Source organism: Ranitomeya variabilis, chromosome 7 (genome assembly GCF_051348905.1).
Source record: "Ranitomeya variabilis isolate aRanVar5 chromosome 7, aRanVar5.hap1, whole genome shotgun sequence".
In the NCBI taxonomy this organism is placed as follows: Eukaryota; Metazoa; Chordata; class Amphibia; order Anura; family Dendrobatidae; genus Ranitomeya; species Ranitomeya variabilis.
The window spans coordinates 212,663,901-212,687,939 of NC_135238.1; the positions used below are offsets into that span (position 1 = coordinate 212,663,901).

Here is a 24,039-nt window from a genome sequence, read left to right on the forward strand (position 1 = left end):
TAGACGCCCCATGCACGCCTTTGTTAGAGTGCTTTAACATTGCATTTAGACCCCCATTCAGTGGCCCCATTGGGCTTACGTCCGAGACCCCCTCAAAGCGTGATTCGGACATATTCACCGAAGAGGCCATAGACTATAATGGTGCCAACACAGAGAACATGTTCTCTGCTGTGCATCTTTTTCAGGTGTGCACGCCTACCGGACGCAGGCACTAAGACGTATTAGATTGTGTCTGGATGTCCACCTCCAGTAGACGTATACACCTGAAAATTATGTACGGCAGAGAGCACGTTTGCTCTGTCGGCACCATTATAGTCCATTGCCTCGTCGGCGCATACGTCTGAATCCTGTTTTGTGGGAGGTTTGGATGTAAAGGACACTGGTCCAGCATCCACATTGGCAGAGGAAGATCTCACTGCCCTGGTCCGTGTGCCATGGAGTACTGTTGTGTATGCCAGACCAGGGTCCTAAAAATCTTTTTGCTCAACCGTAGTTCTAACAATACTGATGTGAGAGTTTGTAACTCTTTTATCTTTATCTTTTTACTCTATTTAGGGTAAGGGTAAAACAGTGTGTTTAATAATTTATTGAACCACCAACAAATAACATCATATAGTACAGTCCCAGCAAAATACTCAAGATGGTGCAAATTACAGAGTCTCACCCTTCCACTGACTCGGGATTAGAGCTGCTTCCAGGGCCGATTACCCTCACCCTTGTCACCCTGCTTTTGGCGGGCCCCCACAGAGAGGAGGTAATCACAAGCTTAGGAAGCTAACTGAGAGCAGTGAGGTATGTGGCCAGGTGACCTGATTGTCCCAACCTGGATTCTTGAAGACGTCACTGGTTCAGTGATGGTCAATGAAGCGGTTCTGTATTCCTGCTGGTGCCATGGTCACCTAAGCTGACATCCTGTAGAGTCTCTTGGAACAGAGGGAAAGTTTCCTTATATTGTTCACAACTGTATTCAAGCCAGCATCCAGAGGTCAAGACAAAGATGTGAATGAGGTTAACTTGCTTTGTTTATTTATTTATAGTTTATCCTTCAATGTTTGCATGTCAATAAACTGCATGGCCAGGTACAATGTGTAATTAACATATCAGCAAACATTATTGTTCAGTTACCCTGTCTCTCTATTTTGCAAAGACAGCAGTACAATAAACTATATGAGCTGATTCAGGAAGTAAATAACAATTTGTCCATTTGCAAATATCAATTCCAGCTACAAGAAGAGTCAATGCTTCAGATAACCGTATAAGATTCTGGGCCTACTGAATTTATGTCTGGCATAATTAAGAAGAAATGCTTTGTCACAAAAGCCAATTGCCAAAAAATTTCAGCCACAAATTCATTTAGGTAAAAAAAAACCCACAAAACTAATTGTTCTCAATTAGTGTACCACCGCTTTAAAAAATATTACCATAGAGCGTCTATTTAATACTGCCATACAGCGCATGTAAAATAGAAAACACTGTAGAGTAAATAGGAAACACTTAACCATGTACTAGTAATAGTGCTCATCAAAGCTAAAAAAAATTCTACAATGGCCATGAAAAAAGTTTCAAAATGAGCCACCAAAGAGGAGGAAAGTGCTGATCCCTGCATTGGAGGACCAGGTATTGGAAACAATGATGTGGTCAATGGGTTATGCTAGGAGTCGGACCTGTCACCGCAATCCAGGTCTGTAAATAATAAGTGAATAATGTGTATAAAGAGTCAGTTTCTCCAAGACTACAAATTGCTACAGCAATTCTGCCAAGACGTTTAGACTTTCTTGTCTGTGAGACAGTGATTGTGCCTGGGCTAAAGCAAGTGTCCTGGCAGAATAATCCCCCAGAAAAATGAACACAGTGATAGAAGTCATGTAAAAGTCATTCTTTGTCCACATAAAGCATTCAGCATTTCTCTCAAAGATATAAATTATTAATACGTTCTTCTAAAAATAGCAAATCCTTGTATGTATCATCTCCCTAATGAATGGCTTCTCCATTACCACTTTCATAAGTTTTTGTATTTATAGTTCATGTTTTATCCAATAGACTCCATGTAAGCCATTTTATATTATTTTAAGTATTGACCTTCGTCCTTCTAGTATAATGCTAGCCAATGGTCCACATATTCACTGAATAGGTTTATATTTGCACAAGTGGCTCATGCAAAGTACATAATATTATTCTGATGTGTCAAAGGTCTAGTGAAAAATGCATCTAACATAGATTTCTGTAAACCTTGTACTATTAAAAATGCAAGCTTTATTACATATCGGATGGAACTCATGTCAGAAAGCAAATAGTGCTGGTGTAAGGAGGCACATGGGTACAACAACTAGGAATAGTCATTGTTCTCTTCTTTATACTGGCTTTTCAAGATCCCATGGTGAACCACAGTTATCTGATGGGAGAAACAAGATTCGAAGGCCACATACACTTTAGATAGCTGTCAGACGAATGATAACCAGCAGTCGTTTCATAGAATCATAGAATGGTAGAGTTGGAAGGGACCTCCTGGGTCATCTGGTCCAACCCCCTGCTCAATGCAGGATTCACTAAATCATCCCAGACAGATGTCTGTCCAGCCTCTGTTTGAAGACTTCCATTGAAGGAGAACTGACCACCTCACCTGGCAGCCTGTTCCACTCATTGATCACCCTTACTGTCAAAGTCGACGACTTCCCCATATACAGGAGCACTCGCTCTGCTGAGCGCTCCGGCTTTCTTTACGAGAGAGACATTGTCAGGCATCTCTCGTAAATGAGGAATGCTTGTTATCTGATAATAGTTCAGTGTAAACAGGCTGACAATCAATAGATCTTAACTAGAGATGAGTGAACCCAAACTTAAAAGTTCAGGGTTCATATCAGACACTTCGCGTCCAGTGCTAAACTCTAAACATGGACTTCTCCCAAAAGTCCATTTTAATGTTGGGAGTTTGGGTGGAAGTCCATGGGTGCGAGAGAGTGCATTTGGGTACCAGAACCCGAATTTCCACGGGTCTGCTAATCCCTAATTTACATATTAAGGAATACCTGGATTTCGCTGGAAAAAGATGTTGGATCATAGACATCAAGGTATTATTTTATTCAACTTCCTATGCCCTACATTCCCATATAGACGGCTTAGGAGGGTTGATCCTACTGACAGATTCCCTTTAACTAAGTGCGTGCTTCACCATTTCTGTCTACATAGCAGTGAGGAACAAAATTCTTCTGCATTCAGTTGCCTTACAGCCAGGCTTGTGAAAAGGAGGAGAAAAAAATCTCAAATTCCCTGAGTCATATATAAAAGAATAATTTTTTGTATTTCTCACAGGATACAGTATGAAAAATATTTGCATCAACGGAAATGAAACAATTAGTGGAAGAATAATTAAAATTTCTTCCATTCTTCTGTTTTATGTTTTTATATAATTTTGTATCTTTAGTGAATTTTCATTCAGAGTATTTTTTTTATCCCTTTTCTTGTTCATAGCGATGAATATAATACAGCCACTAAACGTTATAAATAATGTTGTCACACATAGATTTTTTTTTTTTTCAATAATGAATGATTGTGCCCGACCATTCATGTCAACTACGGTTCTAGAACGGAAGGAAGTCTACACCTTTCCTCTCCATTCAACGCAAATATGATTGATGGAAGTGTGAGCATTTTATCACTGCATCATGTTACAAATGAATTTCACATTTTAATGCACATTTCTTCTTCAAGGTCCCGACTATGACAGTTCTTTCAACATGACAATTAATTCAACCAATGCAGAAAGTTCTCATTAAAGTTGTCACGTCAATTAATTAAACTAGGCTCCTAATTAGCATATTGTTACTACGTGCTGTCAGATATTCTCTAATATATATATATATATTTTTTTTTTAACTTGAGTTTCCTGATGTTAGAACATTGAAGGAGGTTGTGAAGAACATTGGAATAGTTTACCAGCCTTCCAATCACTGTATTCTCTATGACAAATATGTGAACAACTCTGTGGTCAGACACTGGTGGAAACTGCTGCTCGGAGAAGGAAATAACGGTAAAGATCTAAAAGATCCATCAACAGTTGATTGAGCAAATCAGCTACTTGTAAATACAACACCAGGAGAAGAATTGATTCCCTCTAAATGTGGTGCTGGAGAAAAATGTTATCAATACTTTGGATGGAAAGAAGAATAAACAAGTCTTGGATCAAATCAAACTAGACATACCACTCAAAGGAAGGATCACCAAGCTACAACTTTTTTGACAAAATCTAAACATTTTTTGATCCTGAGATGCTTCCAAAGTAAAAGTAAAACTTTTTGAGTGTTCTAGCAATTGCCCTTTGGATACACCACAAATATATTTGATCTCTTTTGTCAGTGTTCCAGTCCATTGAGCAGACCAGTGCCAAATGTCTACTGAAGAACTTGCTCATACTCCTACTAGGTCCTGGACTGATTTCAACACAAACTGTACAGTGTCCAAGGTTACAGACGAGCTATATGATAGATGTTTCTCACTGTATCTGTGGTTGTCTCTTGAGTACAGAGCAATGAATGATGTGTTACACATGGCTGAACAGTACGGATGACCTTGTAGTAGTTCAGCTACAGGGACAAAACTGTTTTTCCACTAGGAGACCAAAAATCAAGTTAAAAGTAAAAAATTATAATCGGCAAAACAGAGATTAAGTAGAGTAGCCCTCAGTATAAACTGACTGAAAATCAATATAATAAAATGGTGAAAATAATCATTTAAATTTATATTTATGTGTATGGGTCAATCATTTGTTTTATGGGCTATTTATATGTTGGAAACCAAATATATGAAGGAGAGATATTTTTGTTGGTCACCCCAATTACAGGGATATTATTATTTTGGACGTTTCTGGCATATCCAAAGGACCTATATCTTACACTTATCTCAAGAAAAGGGGTCTTCTGACGCCCCCAATCCTGCCTGGTACCTTGGCTGTTTTTAGTGGAGAGATGGCCGAAGATACATGGCTCTCTCAATTAACTTCTATGGAAGTAAAAGTAGAGAGGATATGGTATTGGTGGAAGGAAGGTGTCAGCCACCACAGCTTGGCTGCTCAAGGTTTGTGAATTAGTTTACAAGTTATGTTGAAAAATGAGGAGTTTTGTCATAAAAGACCATAATCAATGTTTATGTGGCCAATTGGGAGAGATGGTAATTTTGGTTAGACAGGTGCCCTATGTGCTAGTGGACATCATCCTTCTCTATTAGGGAAGAGTCAGACAGCCATATAACTCGGACGGGGATTGCAACACAATGCACGGACTGACTGTTGGCTCTCGCAAACGTGAAAGCTGCATAGAAATACATGTTATCATGCTGTGGTCGGGAGAGCCAACGGCCAGTCCTAAGCATTGTTTTGCAATCCTCGTCTGAGTTACCATCTGACTCTTCCCGTATGCTGCATTCACACATATGTGTGATTCATGGACCAGCGACAGGTCTCCTTACCCGAACTCGATAACCTTAGGCCTCGTTCAGACTTCCATTTTTCTCAGGCTCGAAAAAAAACAGACGCATAAGTTTGATCTGAATGTAGTCTAAGTGTCATCAGTTTTTCTTGTATGTGGAAAAAAAAAGTTTTTCCCCCCCTTATCCTTGTATCGGTCCATGAAAATGGGACTGAAGTCAAATGCCACTGGAGTGCTGTCTGATTTTTTCACAAACCTTTAGACAATTGGAACAAAATCAGACATGTCTCTGTGTTTTTACATGGACCACGCGATCCTTGGAAAATCACGGACATGTGAGTGGTCCCATAGACTATCACAGGTACAAGTGCTATCTGTCAAAAACATGGATAGCACTAGTACACAAAAAACGGATGTCCATCTGAATGAATGAAGCCTTAGAAGACCCACAGCCAGTCGATCCATACTCAGACTGTGAGCCACGGATTTGTGAATTCAGCATAATGGACCGCTCACTGGATTTGCATGAGGTACGGCTCAGATAAGATGGACGAAGCGATGCCGTTTGAACCCAAGAATTCTCTGTTTGATGTCCTTTATATCCTTACGCTCCCTTCAGCCTTGCACTGGGAACACACAATGTAAAATATACCTGCGTAGAAAGACGAGACAATTCCATCCCCTATAATAGACATTTTATAAGTCAATCATGTAATAACCCCTTTTCTATTACCATCCTAGCACATTTTATACCTGCGTTGTTATATTTGACAGGTGTAATTGTAGCCTAATATTTGGCCACTTGATGCTGCGCTCAGTAATAAAGGGTTACATTTAGGAGTGTGCTTTACAGCCGGTACCTTCCTGCTGGAAAAAAAGCCCTTTAAATCAGTTATATTGTTTGGTGGTTAGCGTAAGAATGTGAAATTGCTGTAGTAATTTTAGGCCATTGCTGTTTCATGGCGCACTAACCACTAAGTACCTTCTTTGAGATAATGGATGTTTTCGTTGCAAACCCATTTTGCTAGCAGTGTTCCTAACAAACGGCGTTTGCTCTCAGCTATTTTGTTGTTGTGAACACATAATTTTAGAAGCTCCACGTCCTATATTTTCTGTTTTATCATAAAATCGAGAGGCATAAATGCTACAAAATAGAATAGAAGTACTGACAGCCACTTTACAAACAACTTTCAAATGCATTCGGAAATGATGAAAAATTCAACATCGACTTTTTTTTCCGTTTTTTTTTGCTGCAAGTTAAAAGCTGTTTTTACAGTACCAGCAAAATCCAGGAGATTTCAGAAATCTCATGCGCACGTTTCTTTGATTTTTTTTATTCCTAACTCAGTTGGAAAACTACTGCGTTTTTTAAATCTTCAAAATGTCACTTCGTTTAGCGTTTTTGCAGTGTTTGTTAACCAATAAAAAGCAATAAGGAAGTGAAAAAAACATAAAAAATGCTGTTATCAGTTTTCACAGCGTTTTTGGTTAACACAAGTACAGCAAGATGTGAAACACATTTATTTTCGTGATTTTCCCAATAACCATAATGTTTTGGCATTCTTTTGCTTCTCCCCACTCCAAGCATAGTTTAACTAAGTTAGTGATATGTGTTAGAGAAGAGTCAGATGTCAGTATAACTCGGATGAGGATCGCAACACAATGCTCGGACTGGCCGCTGGATCTCCCGACCAGAGCATGACAGCAGCATAGAAATACATGAAGCTTTTACATTCAAGTCGGGAGCGCCACCGGGTAGTCCGAGCATTGCGTTGCGATCCCCGTCCTAGTTATACGGCCACTTGACTCTTCCCTTAAAGTAAGCAATGTCCTAGCAATTCCACTACTGTTTTATGTTTTGCATTTGTGTATTATCCTTAGCCGCAAAAATTATAATTCTCAGAATGGTCTCATCTGGGTTCATCTCCATGAGCTCGTTCCACACCGTGGATGGATGCCGAAGCCCAGTATCATGTTCTGCAGAATGGCAGATGCTATGCTTCCCCATGCGGAATCTCACTCACACATTAATTTTCAGTGGTTGTGAACATGAACTGACTCCTTACACCTCCACAGCTTCACTGGTCCTCTGCATGGGTCTTTACTTCTCCTGGCCATGATGCCCAGGCTTTCACACTGAGGGATACTCTCTTGGAGACCTGGGAAGCTGTAAAGGTGACATGAGGAGATAGGCTAAGATCAGACAGGTAATATTTTTTGCTGTAGTTTTTTTTTACCCTCTTCCAACTCCTGAATGAGTTATGCTTTGGCATTTTGAGAGACCTCAAAGCATAATAAATGTGTCTTCAAATTCATTGGGGTACTGTTGATTCAATCCATATGAAATCTGAGTGAATCTTCCTGAAACAAAATTTGGGAGATTTGCTCATCATGTTTATTAGGGATATTGGCCAAACAAGAGTCTCATCTACACATTCGAAGACAGCTTTGTAGGGTTTTTTGCCCCTCATCAAGTACTGGTTGGTGTGAAAAGCCACCTAGCAATAAAGCTTTACTAACTGTCATCTTTTACGATGTGTCTCCACAGGTCTTGTCATTGGGAGCCGATGTCTTGCCGGAATATAAACTTCAAACACCTCGTATCAATAAGTTTACTATATTGCACTATAGTCCTTTCAAAGCCGTATGGGACTGGTTAATTTTGTTGCTTGTTATATACACTGCCATTTTCACACCCTACTCAGCTGCCTTCCTACTTAATGACCTAGAGGAGCAGAAGAGGCGCGCGTGTGGCTATGCCTGTAACCCCCTGAATGTTGTAGACCTTATTGTAGATATCATGTTTATTATCGATATTCTTATAAACTTTCGGACCACATACGTTAATCGGAATGAAGAAGTTGTCAGCGATCCAGCGAAAATAGCGATTCATTACTTCAAAGGCTGGTTCCTAATAGATATGGTCGCGGCAATTCCATTTGATCTTCTGATTTTTGGATCTGGCTCAGATGAGGTGAGTGAAGCTGAAAAGTTTTACAGGAAATTTTTTTTTTCATGTTTTGGGGAGAAGGGTTTATAAATGGGAAAATCACTAGGTATTTCAGGTAAGCCTGAAATGCATGGTTGAGCAGAGTCCTCCAAAGTGAGAGGTTTTCTCTGATTTTGCTTAACAATGTTGTTGGAGGAAGCAGTGTCCTTTACATTACAAATAGGTAAGGATGACTTCAAAGGAGCTGTAGACTACTATTTTTTTTTTCAAATAGACCCATGGTGGCCCTAAAAAAAAATAAATATATATATATATATATATATATATATATATATATATATATATATATATTGAAATAGATACAAAGTACCCATGAACCACTAATACTCAGGAGTAAAATCAATAAAGTTTATTGAACATATATTTAAAAGACATCATAAACAAGAAAAAAGACGTACAGTACATGAGGGTTTTTGTATAACGAGTATGTGCCAAGCAAAAAAGAAAAGCAGTGGTGATAAGTCAGAAAAGTCATATAGGGTAATGGAGTCGTGTTGGACCCCAGTATGGATCAAATAATTTGATCAGTAAATTGCATAACAAGAAAAGAATCAAAATGCCTCAATTACATTTTTTTGGCCACCACAACATTTGGAATAAAATGCAATAATACTTGTTCAAAACATCATATTTACCCCCAAAATGGTATAATTTAAAATGCCAGATTAGGGAACAAAAAATAATCCCTCGTACAGGCCCAGATTGCAAAAAAATGAAAAAGTGATGGGCCTCGTAAAATGTTTTTTTTCTTCTTACAAATGTTTGCATTTTTTTCACCACTTATATAAAATAAAAACCTATACATGTCTGGTATCGGCATACTCATACTGACCTTGAGAATCATATTTCAAAGTCAATTTTACCATTTACTAAACAGGGTAAATTAAAAAACAAATGTTCAAAAACACAACTTGTCCCACAAAAAACAAGCCCTCACACAGCCATATTGATTGAAATATAAAAAATGTATGGGGCTTGGAAGAAGGGGATGACAAAATGAAAAATGGAAACTGTCCCGGGGATAATGGGGTTAATCACTAATAAGTATACACATACCGGTAGTTAAGTGAATACGAATTTATTTTTTAATCTAACATCAGGAAATTCCTCAAAAGCCCGGAAATGGCGTTTTTCCATTTTATGTGAGCTGGCATACCCCTGTACATTTCCTGGACAGTGTGATAAATATCCAAGTAGTTTGCTTCCATCGGATCTGTATTCCTTCAGGAGCATTTAGTTTTGTTGAATATTCACCAAAAAGGAATAATGTTTGTGACCTTTGGTCCCTGAACGATTGTAATTCTTACTGCAAGGAAATGAATATCAGCTAAATAGTGGAAATTAAATCATGATGTGTACTGAATTATTTCCTGAAAGTGTTTGAACAATCCCAAGGCTGTACCTTCGGTTCTCCGCTCTCTGGGACTATTATGTAAAATCGTGATTTAGCATGAGATGTTCATGTTTAAATATGGATGATGGAATCTCGAGAGATACATTTCCTCTCTCATCATTTTTACTCCGGGTATAATTAACAGACAATATTTCATTTAAGACTTTATTCTTAGCTACCATGAAAACTGTGCATCATAAACCCAAGAGAAATGACCAGTGAAAAGTTCTGCAACTCTGATCCAATCCCTCAACAATTTTTTTTTTATAGTTTCTCTCCATGAGTGGAAACGTTCTTGTTTACACCCAGTCTTAAAAATTTTGCAACTTATCAATGAAGGTTTGCTAAAGTTGCATCCAGTCTAGGCAAACCCCTTTGAGCTAAATACATCGTCATATTTTTTTCGGCTAAAAAGTCTGACCCTGTGATGGAAATTTGGCACAGCCATCAATTTGCAACTGTAGCAAAATGTCACCTTCGTGGAAACATTTTAAAAGGACCCTGACAATTTTACTACTAACGTTGTGTCTGTGTAGGACCAGGTATAACAATGAAAATGATGCCTGTCTTGTAGTAATCCGACGTACCAATGCTGAGAAATTGAGCTGTGAAGCATCATGCAAATTAGCTTGGAAGTGCATTGGAGGAGTGTTGAAGCACTTAGAGTGCAGTGACACGCCCATAAATCACTTCTGGGCTAATTTTCATGTGGCGTCAAAGCTCGATTTCTCAGCTGGAACTTCTGATTACTACAGACTTTATTTTTGTACTATGACCTATATCCTAATACAGCTATGGTTTCCATAAAAAATGTTCTGATCGGATCCCAATTTTCATCATCGCAGTGTAAAGAAGAATTCAGCCATATTCATGTACAGTAAGCTGAAATCTTGGAAATTGTAAAGGATTGAAGAAGAAGTCACTTTCTTTTCTTTATTTTTGAGACATTTGTTGACTCCTGTGCCAAATTCTTCAATACACACTGTTCATGAGTCTTGTGCAAAATCAAAAATGCTCTTTAATTTTGTCTTTTAACCTGTTTTGAAACTTTTTAGTGCAAAAAGTCACATGTTCCCCTAAAGTGTTGCAAAGTTTGTTGAAAAATTTCATAGGATCCCTCCTATCAGGGGACTAGAGTGCATTTGTTGGAAAAAAAATGTGCGACTTTTTAAAAAGTCATAAATGAAGAGTGAGCCAAAAAGATTTGGACTCCCCAAACTCTGAACAGAATGATGAACGATAAAATAAAACCGGTGAATGCAATTAAAATGGACTCAAAAAAACATGGGAATTAAAGAGATTGTCTGCTATTTCATTGGTGGCCTATCCTTAGGTTGGTCATCAATGTCTGACCTGCCGGGGTCCAACACCCAGCACCCCCACCGATCAGCTGTTATCGGTGATGGCAGTGGTGGCCATCTGCCAGAAGTACTCACTTGCCGAGCTGCTCCGTCTACTTGTGGTGGCTTCCGCAGGGTACGGCACATCCGTCTCCTATTGATTTCAATAGGAGGCGGATATACAGTATTAAGCCCCGGCCACTACAAGTAAATGGAGGAGCTTGGCAAGAGAGTACTTCCGGCTGGCGGCCGCCGATACCAGTAACAACTGATTGGCGGGGGTGCCGGTTGTTGGATCCCAGCCGAGCAGACGTTGAAGACCTATCCAAAGGATAGGCCATCAATGTAAAAGTAGTAGACAGCCTCTTTAAAAGAGAAAAAAATGGAAAATTAACAACAGGAGGAAAATGAAAAAAATCACAAAAAAGTGGCGGGTGCAATAGTAAATCAGGCCCATAGTATTTTAGAAAACTGTGTAACTTGTGCATTTAATACAGAGGCAAATGCTCGAGGTTATGAAAAATACATTACAATACGGAAAGGACCAAGCCGGAGAGGATTTCTTGATTCCAGGGGCCCTAGTATAATTCATACGGACTGCCTCTACGGCCCATACGCCATTATCGTTGACAGACCAAACAAGGAAGTCGCTTTTCTCAAAATTACAGCAATCATTAATGTTCAATACTTGTTAGCATTCTGTACCAGGGGCTCCTGAAGACACTGGATATGTATTCTGGTTATACATTACATAATTATATTAGAGGTGAGATCAGGGTGCGGAGCCGTGCCTCTCTGTAACCCTTATCTGCAGTAATCTTCCTCATCCTCGGACTGATCCGAATCAGAATATGTAAAATCAGCTGGCGTTCTATGGTGTCAGCATAATGTCATTACTAAATATGCCGACTACAACATTTAACCTGTCATTAAAAAATAGAAATGCTTTTCTGGCTTCTTGAGGAGTCCTGATTAAAATACTACTCATTCCTTTACATTGCCCCAAGAAGAAGCGTGATAGAGGCAGATTTTCTTCCTAATTAGTGAAGTTATTTCAGTGGAACTGCTCCAATCTACATTTCCATCTCTGCAAACTTTAAAGCTGGTGGAATAGTTACCTTCAATTTTTCCTAAAATTCATCTTCTATGTATCTCTTTAATTTTTGCTTCATTTTAAGCTTGTTTTACTGCAACAAAGTTACCCTCAATTCTCCTATTCACTAAAGTCTGGGCTCCATTGACCGGCCTAGAAGTGGGAAGACTTCAGCTCCGATTGGCCCCTTTATTTTGCTCTCTGCTCCCACAAATGAAAAAAAATTATGGGAGTAAAAAGAGTCTGCCTGGTCCATGATAGTAAAGGGAAGAGTATTGGTACCATCCAGCACCAATTAGTAGGTCCTATTCTAAGCATGTCTCTGAACAAGCAGTGGGAACCACGTTCATGCTGCTACCACTACACTGCTCCCCTGGATCACCAATTGACCGACATAATTTCTCTGAACACTGAGTCCATTATATCCACAAACTACCACAGTGTGTACTCTGATGAAGGTCCATGAAGACCGAAGCGTCACACCTGTACTGTAATATTCACATTAAAGTCTGCTCTTATCACATCAACTACCTGAGTCTTTTTATTCAAGGTTTGAGACCCTACCTTGGAGTGCCGCTGTCTCTTTCACTACCTATTTTCATTTTTTCCATGGGGCTTTTTTTGCTGCTATATGTAATACGGCTCAAATTTCTTCCAACTGTACTGTATTTCCGGCACTGTCACACCATTCGTTATACAAGAGGTGCCTCAGAAAGATTGCATATAAATGGGTTTTTCCAGGGCTTCATTTCTTATTATCTTGAATTTAAATATTAAGAGACATGTATGTATATAACATACTGTATATATACATATATATAGAGCGAGAGAGAAAATCTTGCAGCACTTATCCTAAATTACTGTTAATTTCTATGTTCCATTTTCAAATATTTGCTACTATGCATGGAGCTTAGTTAAAAAAAAGTTATTATATTTCTTTCTGCGCAAAAAACTCCTTAGAACATTTTGTGTGAGCATAGCTAAGGTATGAGGAGATTTTTTTTCAGGCATTTTTTTTCTTAAAAACGTTTTGAATAACACCTGGATGGGGAAAAAAGATGCCTATCTCTTCTTTGCAGCAGATTCTGATGACATTTTCTCCAGACTAGGCACTGTTCTATCAAAAGACTGCAAAAGAAACTTTTCTAAAACTCTTCAATACTTTTTTTTGGAAAAGGAATACTCCTTCAAACAATGGAGGCTAGAAAAACTCGTCATTTTTGAACACCTCAAAAAACTGTGTGAGCATAGACTTAATATATCATGTAGATTGAACAGTGATGGTTTGAGAACCTGGGCCTCACCAATGAAATCACGGGGCAGACGCTCTGAGAATGAGCACAAGCCCAGAGGTGTTCGCACATAGACCTTCTATTGAGCTTATATACTGCTCCGCGGGGGCTGGGTGTCTTCCGCTTAGTTTGAGAGACATTCAAGGCTTTAAGTACCTGTGTTACCTACAAATATATACTAAGTAGTTACACTTCAATAGCTTATAATGGATCATATGACAGATCCATCAAACAGATCAGATCCTAAGAGATCCATTATGATGCAATAAAATCAGACCCCTTGACACCAGAACAGCAGTCATATTTTCAGAACTATTGAACTTTTTGTGGGTGACATTTTTGGAGCACATACCTGTGTATAAATAAACCATATAATTTAATTTGTTATCTTCACAGACCACCACGCTCATCGGACTTTTAAAAACTGCAAGATTACTCCGTTTGGTCAGAGTTGCAAGAAAATTGGACAGATATTCTGAATACGGTGCTGCCGTCCTAATGCTGCTCATGTGCATTTTTGCATTGATTGCTCACTGGCTCGCTTGCATCTGGTATGCAATTGGCAACGTTGAACGACCTTACTTAATTCACAAGATCAGTTGGCTGGACGCATTAGGAGATCAAATAAAGAAGCCGTATAACTACAGTGATCCAAGTTCTGGTCCTTCTATCAAGGACAAGTATGTGACAGCCCTTTATTTTACATTCAGCAGTCTGACAAGCGTGGGCTTCGGAAACGTGTCGCCCAATACCAACTCGGAAAAAATCTTCTCCATTTGTGTTATGTTGATTGGCTGTAAGTACCATGATCTAAAAATCACCTTATCTTTTATGGATTGTTGGAATGGTCATTAACAACAATTTTATATCCCATTCATTGACGATTAGGGAATATGTTCTCCCTTGGGCTTTAGTTTGGCTATGGCAACTAGTATGGGGTCAACAGGAAGTGGCGGACCACTAAGGTTCAAGAGCGATGTTGATGGTTTTTGTAGACTATAGATTAATGGAACATGTACTAGATTTATACTTTGTTTCGGTGTTTTATAACTATCCAAGGTAAAGGACCCCAGACATCAAGACTGGCATTTTGTACGGTCTATGTGACTGCCAAAGAGTGCGGAGAAAAACACTTGGCAGGGTCACCTCTTCTCTCTCTACAACGCACCCATCATCATGCAATCGCAGGGTGCCAGTGGGTTGCCAAGGCCTATTGTAAGCCCGTATGGATGTCATCTTGAAATTATGATTTTCACTATATGCTGTATTACTGAAGTGTCACAGAACATAGTACAAGCGAGCAAACAATTGCAAGTTCATTTGCTCTTGGGTAGGGGAGGAGGGACTAAAAAATTTTTTAAAAAGGTAAAAAATTAAATTTTCTTTTACAGATTTTTTTAAAATGTTAACATAAGCAATAAGCAAATGTTTTGCAGAAAATAAAAGATGCTAAAAGGAAAAAAAATCAGCAATTGATTGTAGTGCATGATACAGAAGAGAGGTCACCCGAATGTCCCCAGTGGGGAACCTTTATTCCTGATACAGAATGACTCGGTAGGACGGACGCCAGGACACTCTTCCATTCTTTCCCTAGGGCTGCTGGAAGAAGCAGCACATTTTCTAGGCAGCCCAATTGGGAATGGATTGAGCTCATGTTGAGAATGCGTACTGCCGCTCCATTCTAACAAGAATAAAAGTTGCCTTCTCTGCCGATTGATGTGAGTCCCAGCGGTAGGACCCCCACGATCAACAAGTTATCACCTATTCTGTGGGTAGGTGACAACATGCTCTAACCGGACAATCCTTTTAAAGACTGAATATGGTTTTTCCATCCTTCTAAGGGCTGGTGCAGACGACCATATGTTCTCCATCTGAGAAAAACTGTCCGGTTATACTAATCACACTTTGATCAGAGTGGGATCCCTTTTCTCAGAAAAGGTTTCTCCATGTTCTCCATTCAGTCTGTCCATGAAGTCCAATGTTTTCCACAGACTTATGGATATTAAGATATTAATGGGTGAGTGATATCAGATTTTATCAGATGCAAATCGTGCATGCTACAACTTTTTTTTCATCTAATCACTTGGTCCGAGCAAAAAAATTGGACATTTCCACCGCCTCATTGAATAACATTGGTCCGAGTGCAATCTGGTGTTTTGACAAATCACACTCAGACCGAAACTACAGTTGTCTGCACGAGCGCGTAGAGCTGGGAAAACACCAGAGAAGTGGAGTCTATGACACCCACTAATCGTGAAAATAAAAGTTCCCTTAGGATCTTTAGAATTTTATTCTGCATTGTGCACAGGACCACTGCGAACCAGGACGAGGAGCCTTGGTGTTTCCTAAAGCCCCATGGCCCCAGAATTCTAGTAATACTGAAGATCCTAGAACATTAGGTCAAGTATATTACACTTTTCTAATTTTACCCTAATTTAACTTAAAAAAGGTTATAACATTGAACGAGTGAATTTGTAGTTAACGAGACCATGGGCGTAGAGTAAAAGACAAGGTTAAACCAATCAGTAATAGGACATTTGATTTTCATCCATGTCGTTTTAGACAGATAATTGCGATGGAAGGTTACGAAACAAGCCCAGAGCTCCCACTTTTCTCATTAGGACTATCCATTCGGAACCAGTTGGCTTCTAGCTATTTTATCTCTGTTATGCTTTATGGACCTGTGATGATATCCAACCTTGATAATTGTTGCTTAAGTGCAAGAGGGTGATCTATAATTCTCCCCAGTGAGACCTCTAAACTAACTGCTAATTAGCTCTGTCAGGTTTCTAAGGTCTTCGTGTCTCTGAAGGTAACTTGCAATGACTAATGATCTAGAAATAGATTTCATTAGTATAAATATCAGGAGAATATTACATGTTATATCACAAAAGTCGGAACGGGCTTCAGGGAAGATCACATTGATTGTCACAAGGAATTTTATTCTTCGGTAAATGCAACTTTTTTTTCTAAGCTTTTCGCAAATATACTCAATGAAATGGGAATTCCCGTCTAGCAAAGTGATGGCGTATCGCTAGGATATACTTAACCTCTAGAATGCCTACTGATTCTGACAATGAAGGGATGCAGTACTAGTTTACTGCTGTGTCCTCTTGATTGTTTTTTTTCATGCAAAGTGGTCCACTGGCCACCCATGGTGCGTGACACTGCAGCTCGGCCCCATTGAAATGAGGCTACATTTCCCTACAATCTGCTGACCAAGTTTGTTTTTTGCAGGGAAAACTCAGCAGGGAAAGCAGTGCTAAACTAGGATTCTATTTCCTTCAATCTTAGAGTCAGTGGGTGGCCCAGAGGTCGGACTCCTCATCAATCATAAAATGATTGCATATTCTAGAGTTATTCCAACACTCTGCAAAAACGAAATACCCTATAATAGATATGTCTAATAAATAAAGGTTTTATTTAAATCAGCTATTTATTATTACCATTTTTAATTGTATTTTTTGTGCCATTTTCTAATCTTTGCAGCTTACTTTTCAGCTTTGCTGTGTCAACTGGGGCAGAGTTAGCACAGTCATCTCGCTATGACCAGGGTTAGGGATTTAAAGGGAATTCATCATTAGAAAATGTCCAAATGAGGTTTGCATGTTAAATGTATTCAAAAAATGATTTTATAAAATATCACCTTTCCAGAAGCGACGTGCGTCGCTGTACCCAGCGCTATTGCAAACATTATTCTTCTGGACACTGAGCCGGTAATCAGTTCTGATGAAGGTCAAATGTAGGACAGAAACGTTAATTTCATACAGATTTCCTATTTTTCACCTAAACTTTCTGAGTGCCAAGTTTTCTATAGTATATTGCTTATGGGTTGGAATCCTACTTTGGCACCTCTTTACCCCTCAGGAGTTTTGTATAGCTACCAGCAATATGTCTAAGGCTATGTTCACACGTTGCAGTTTTTTTATGCTTTTTTTATGCAAAGTGTAGCTGCATTTTACAGTACCGGCAAAGTCTATGAGATTTCAGAAATCCCGTGCACACAGCTTGTTTTTTTTGTCCTCAGAATTTTGCAGAATGGAGCATGTCTCTTCTTTCAGCATTTTTCACCCATTGAAAACAATGGGTGGTGCAAAAAATGCTGAAAAAAAACCACGGGTATCAGTTTTTGCTGCATTTTTTGTGCCTAAACCTGATGAAGTAGAATCAAATTTCTTTTTGCACTAAACTTTATGAGCATGCACAAGAGACAAATGTACCCGGACAAAAACGCTGCAAAAAAACGTAACAGAAACTAAGCAACATTTTTTTTTTTTTTTTTAGACAAGTTTCTTACTTCCAAGAGAGGAGGTTTTGCTTTAGGAAAAAAAATGCATCAAAAACGCAGTGTGTGAACATAGCCTTAGTGTCCTATGAGCCTCCTACATTACAGACCATCGAGTATAACCACAGATTAACCATGCATCCCCTTCACTGATATAATGTAAAGAGAGGAAAATATCAAATAGTTTGTTTTTTAAAATGAGTTATTTATTATTTTCAGGTAAGTTATTTTTTTTTCATCTATATATCTCAATTTTTTTATTTTAGGATTTTACAGCATTTATTTGCTCTCCTAATATCATTTTGTTTTGTTTTGTTTTGTTTTTCAATCCCAGCATTAATGTATGCAAGTATTTTTGGAAATGTGTCTGCAATAATCCAAAGATTATATTCAGGAACAGCGCGGTACCACATGCAAATGCTCCGAGTAAAAGAATTCATAAGATTTCACCAAATTCCTAATCCTTTACGTCAGAGGCTTGAAGAGTATTTTCAGCATGCGTGGACCTACACCAATGGGATTGACATGAACATGGTATGCTACTAATCTTTTCCAACCATTGTTTTACTATGCGATTACACGCTACCGTACAGTTATATTATTACATCATAGGGTAATGTGGGGTTTATACAAAACATTTTTTGTACTTAACTAAATCTGTTTCTGTCCAGAAAATGATGAGAGCTGTAAGTAGCCATTGGGGTTAATGCAATGAAAGGCATCTAGGGGGGAACTCTTAATGGGGTTGCCTCAAAAAGAAACACCTTTGGACTTTATAGGGGGAGTATTATGATCCAGACACCTACTATAAGCCAAAACTGAGGGCCTTTCTGTAAAACGGTCCACTGCTCCAGCAGGTCCACACTTTTTTCGATAGCCACTTAATCCTGAAAGTTTGGCCCTTGGTTTATAGCCACGTCTACTTCTTTCAAGGACTTAATCATTGTTGTACAATATTTAATCCATGGGGCAAGAGCAGATTTGGGCCTTTGGACAATATTTGGAGATCCTTGGCCAATGTGGGCCCCACAGTCTATGAGTCGTTGCTGACAGCACTCGTAAAATAGCCTTTTATCCAGTCTGCTCCTGCAGATATATCTATATGTTCTTGCAAATCATGCATATAGGAAACATTTCCTATTATATTGAGTTTTCTTTCACTTTTTTACTCAAATTTAGAAGTCTGAAAAAATGTAAAAATGTAATTTCTGTTACAGTTAAAGAGAATATCTTATCACGATTTAACCTTTTATTTAAAAGGGTTGTCCAGGCTTGGGGTTCAAGTCTGCAGTCACTCTATGTGACTGCAGACTTGTGAATCCTCACAGTGTGTGCTGTCAGGATTTTCCGGCCCTGGGAGTGGGTGATTAACATTCATACGATCACATGCTGACTAGACGTGCACGGCTTTACTCAATGGAGCGAGGCCGGGTACAACTAGTCGGAATGTGGCCGAACGTATGTAAATAGCATACTTGTGGTCATATGACTGCCCGCTGGAGAATCCTGACATAAAGTGACTGTAGACTTCAATCCAAAGCCTGGACTACCCCTTTAAATCAGGTTTCTATTATTACCTTTACTTTTGTTAATGTGTGCATTTTTAAGGCAGTCAATATTGGTCTATAAAGTTATTAATGCAGTAAAGTTATGCTACATTAAAGTAAAGGGAAGATTGGCTGAAAAAGCAGTCTCTATACACAATGCTTGCCGACAGTAGGCGAAGCCATTTTGCAGTTGGGTCAATACTTGTCGATACAAATTGCAATGATTTTTATTGTACAAAAAAACTAAAAATGAATTGAATAAAAATACAAAAAAAGTGGCAGCAGTAGGAAAGCCCCTCACTATGTTGTCTCTGGGCATTTTTGTTCCACCTCTGCCACTTTGTTCAAGCAATTGGCGGTGGCCACTTCTTGTTATCACTGTCTAATGTCGTGTCATCCAGCACCACATCACATAACCACCACAGCTGATCAGCAATCCAGTGATTAAAGGACACGTCACCGAGAAAGCAGAATAGCTCTGATAGTCAGATTACGTGGTGCTGGATGGCGCGCCATCATGAGGTGGTGACAACAAGGCACAGAGGACCCAGGTGACTGGTGCCTTGTAAGTATAAGGTAAGTATTTATGTATAAAGTTTCTTAGTTCAAATATTACACATCAGTAGTAACCAATTATTATGGAATCATCTCTCATCTGAATGGTCGCAACGTAATACCGGATTTGCCTAATGTAACCAGACAAGGTTTCCCCTGGTAAAATCATCTGTTTGCTTTGGGTTCCAGGAAATGGACCTGAAATAACATCTCTAAGTGTTGGCAAGACCCTTTAACTAAAATATAAAATCACAGTTTTGAATCTCCTAGCTGCACAATGAGCTTTTGAGGTCAATCAAACTTTAAAGGAATATTTTTATGTATAGAAGATCATTGAGGTCCGACCACTGAGGTGTTGGCGTCCAGCACTCGTTTTTTCCAACAGTTCCCTAAAGAATTAATGAAGTTGTGGCCTTTGCTAAATTTAAGAGGGTCTCTGCAGAGCCTTGTGTTCAGAATCAGTAGGTATCCCAACGGTTGGACCAACTCCGGTCAGTGAGTTATCACTTATCCTGAAGACAGCTGATAACTTCTAAACATGGGAATGAATCTTCAAGAGGTTGTGCAGGCATAGGGCTCAAGTTTGCAGTCAGACTATGGCTGCTGACTTGAGAATCCTTACAGCACACTGTGTGCGGTTGGCATAGATGCAGTCACAGGCTGACTAAACATGCATGGCCTCGCGCAGTGCATCTAGTTGGAATGTGTCCGGAAGCATGCAACTCGCCTATTTGTGGTCACATAAACGCCCGCACCTGGTGCGAGCACAGTAGAGTCCTGACAATGCCGATGTGAGGATTCACGAGTCTGCAGTCACATAGAGTGACTGCAGACTTGAGGATCAAGCCTGGAGAACAAATTTAAGGGCAGTTTCACACATTCAAGTTTTGCTGTCCGTATACAGACTGTGATTTCTTGACTGGCTGTGTGTTTCCTGACCGTCTGTCTACCGACCTGCGCTGAACAGCCTTGAAAATGCCTATGAGGGTGTTGAGTTTGAGTTCGGAAGACCTATGGCTGGTGGTATCTGGTACAGAAATATCAGTCCTTACACAGATGAGTGAAACCGACCAAATAATATTATTACTCTTTATGAGTATTATTGCTCATTAGTCCATGCATGAGTTGTTCATAAAGCAGACATCTAGCTTGAAGGCCACATATGCCTGATGGAGATGTCATTAGTTCACAGGGTTTGCTTTATATTAATTATCAAAACAGATGAGGGTCGTATTTTGGACTGACACAACTTATAGCATGTAGAGCTACAATTATAGATGGTTCTGAAGGCCACAGAGTATCTACTGGATTGTTAGAACTTAAATGGATTTGGAAAAAACAATGGGTAGAAAGAAACGCAACAATTAACACAACAAAAGGCAAAAATGGGTCAATTATGAGCAATTAAGTTTTAAGACTATGTTATATGCAAAGTACTGAATCTACTAAAATTAGAAAATATTGTAATGATATCAAGAAGGTAAATTATGGTAAGATCATATTGTGCAATTCAAGGGCTAACTTACATCCTACTGAAATTGCTAGAGCTGAAAATAAGAGACAACATTTTACCCCAACTTAAGGCCACATTCAAGGATTACAGGCTTGAAGATATCTAAAGATTGTATAGAATCTGAGAAGATAGAAGACTTTCCTGGGACAAGCAAATAGATTATTACACTGGATGGAAGGTCTGTCTTATAATGAGAGATTACAAAAATTGGGGTTCTTTTGCATTAAAATAGGAAAGGGTTCTTCACAGTTAGAGCAGTCAGACTGAGGAACTCCATACCAGAAGAGATGACAATGCCAAACACTATCAGCATTTCTCATGACAAATGGCAGTCTGGGTATAATTGGTCAAGGAAGGTTGAACTTGACAGACAATGTCATTTTTCAAACTCTGTAACTCTGTAATTAAGATGAATCCCAATAACCAACAGGAATTTTATCCAACTTGGCCAGAATTTCAGAAATCCAATCACATCAGATTTTTAGTTTAAACTTGGACTCAATAATTCACACTGAAACATAAAGTTCCATTAAGGATTTTCCACCATGACGAATACCCTAGTAAGGAAACATAACCCAAACTCTTACCAACAAAGTAAACATTTTCAAATTCAGTCTATGTAGAGTAAACATTTATGTAGAAACGTGTAAAAAGAAATTTCCAATGAATATATAATGGAATCAGATGTTATATTGTTAAGTACTCTCCTTCTCAATTGTTTTGATCCTCAACATGGTTATCAAGATTGGTCACCAGTATGGTCAACTTTACCGGTGAATCAGGAACACAGATAAAAAAAAAACATTTGTTGTATCTGTGTTTGGCCAATCATCCATTCACTCATTGACCATACACACATATGTTTAGACATCAACCAGCCAAGAAAAGTGAACATGGTCTATCACCTATCCATGGACTTTACTTGACCTTTAGCCATTGTAAAAAAAGAAAACGATCAAAATGATTATCATGGATTGTCCCCACATGTTCAGCCATGTAGATGATCTGAATCAATGGCCAAATCAACGAAGACAACTCTAGGAATTATAGCTCTTGTTTTATTTCTTGGAAACTGCTTAGAGAATCTGTCAGCAGGTTTTTGCTATGTAATCTTATAGCAGTATGATATAAGGACCCTGATTCCAGCGATGGGTTAACTCAGGACTAGGCTTCTTGTACCATGTAGTCATCCTGCTCTGTGCAATCCGACCTCCACCTCTGATGAGCAGCTTTCTTTCAGTGTACAGTGTAAACAGAAAGCTGCTAATCAGAGGTGTGGGCGGGGCTATATGGAGCTCAGCATTCCGAGCTCTGCTAGATCTGGAGCAGATAAAACAATGATTTTATCAAAACTGCACCCGGCAGACCAATAAGTGGTATATTGCTAGAATCAGGGTCCCTGTGCCTACATCATGCAATTCTCAGATGACATAGCAAAAACCTGCTGACAGTTCCCGAACACCATGCCTTCATAGCATGCCATCGCTTTGCATGTATTTTAACACAGTATTAACTTGATATGCTTATTAATAGTTTACATTTTCTTCCATGTTACTGATATAAGTATAGATATTTATCTAGAGATGCTTGTATTGCCTTTATTCTAACATACTTATAATAGATTTATCTCTTTTGTGCCTGCCTCAACCCCTGTCTCCTGGACTAACAACATCACGGGTAAGAACAGGAGGTATTTTATATAACTTTCTTTTATGTGTACTAGAGTTGTGCTTTTCTGTCAGGGGGTCATATGTTCTTCCTGGTATTTTGCTTCATCCCTTTGCATGGACTTGGGTGATAGAACATAGAAGTAGAATATTTTGAGACTAAATTTGAAACATAAGAAGGAGGATACTTTTTAAAGAAGCACTCCTCCTCCCATCAAAGTTATTATCCTCTTAATATATTACAGTCATCATATTATATAGCACATGTACTTACAATTGCTCATTTTGCCTTTCTACCCAGATAATTATTCTCTTTTTCATTAGGTCTATGACATCAAGTGATTATAAACTGACTAGCTGAATCCTTCTAAGATCCATGTAGAAACAGGAGGTCAATTTTCCCTGCATGAGTCATCACTGCAAAAGTCTCTGGCAGGAGGACAACGGAGCAGCTGGGTCCGGAACTGAAGAGTAGAATGATAAATGCGGGGAAAAGAGACTTCCTGTTTCTACATAAACCAGAGAAAAGGGAAGGATTATCTGGGTAGAAAGGCAAATGAGCAATTGTGAGTACACAGTTCTATATAATATGATGATTGCACTATGTTAAGAAAATAAAAACTTTGATGGGAGGAGGAGGAGTGCTTCTTTAAGTAACTAGCAGAGCATGATGGTGGCAATTTAATCTAAAAACTTTCAAAATTTTAACTAGAGCATAGGAAAGCCATTTTTTCTTGAAATTCTAGTTAAAGAATATCTACACTTTCACTGCATTGTTTCATATTTCGCAGACACTTTACTTGCCTGCACATCGGTAGGAGTTGGGGTCCTGAGACCTCCACCAACATCTTAAGACCTTAAGACTCCCGAACAGTGGACAACTCTGGTGACAGATTGAGGTACGAGTTCAATAGAAGGTAGCAT

General features: G+C 38.9%; 1 protein-coding gene across 5 annotated transcripts in view; it reads left to right on the forward strand.

Annotated features, from left to right (window-relative positions):
* Positions 1-24,039, forward strand: part of KCNH7 (potassium voltage-gated channel subfamily H member 7) — a 345,394-nt gene that overhangs the window by 249,350 nt on the left and 72,005 nt on the right. For all 5 annotated transcript variants that reach the window (XM_077272822.1, XM_077272824.1, XM_077272821.1 and 2 more), the window contains 3 exons: positions 7,969-8,394; positions 13,945-14,344; positions 18,168-18,367. In XM_077272822.1, the coding sequence (XP_077128937.1) occupies positions 7,969-8,394; positions 13,945-14,344; positions 18,168-18,367 (1,026 nt within the window). The remainder of the gene's footprint in view (positions 1-7,968; positions 8,395-13,944; positions 14,345-18,167; positions 18,368-24,039) is intronic.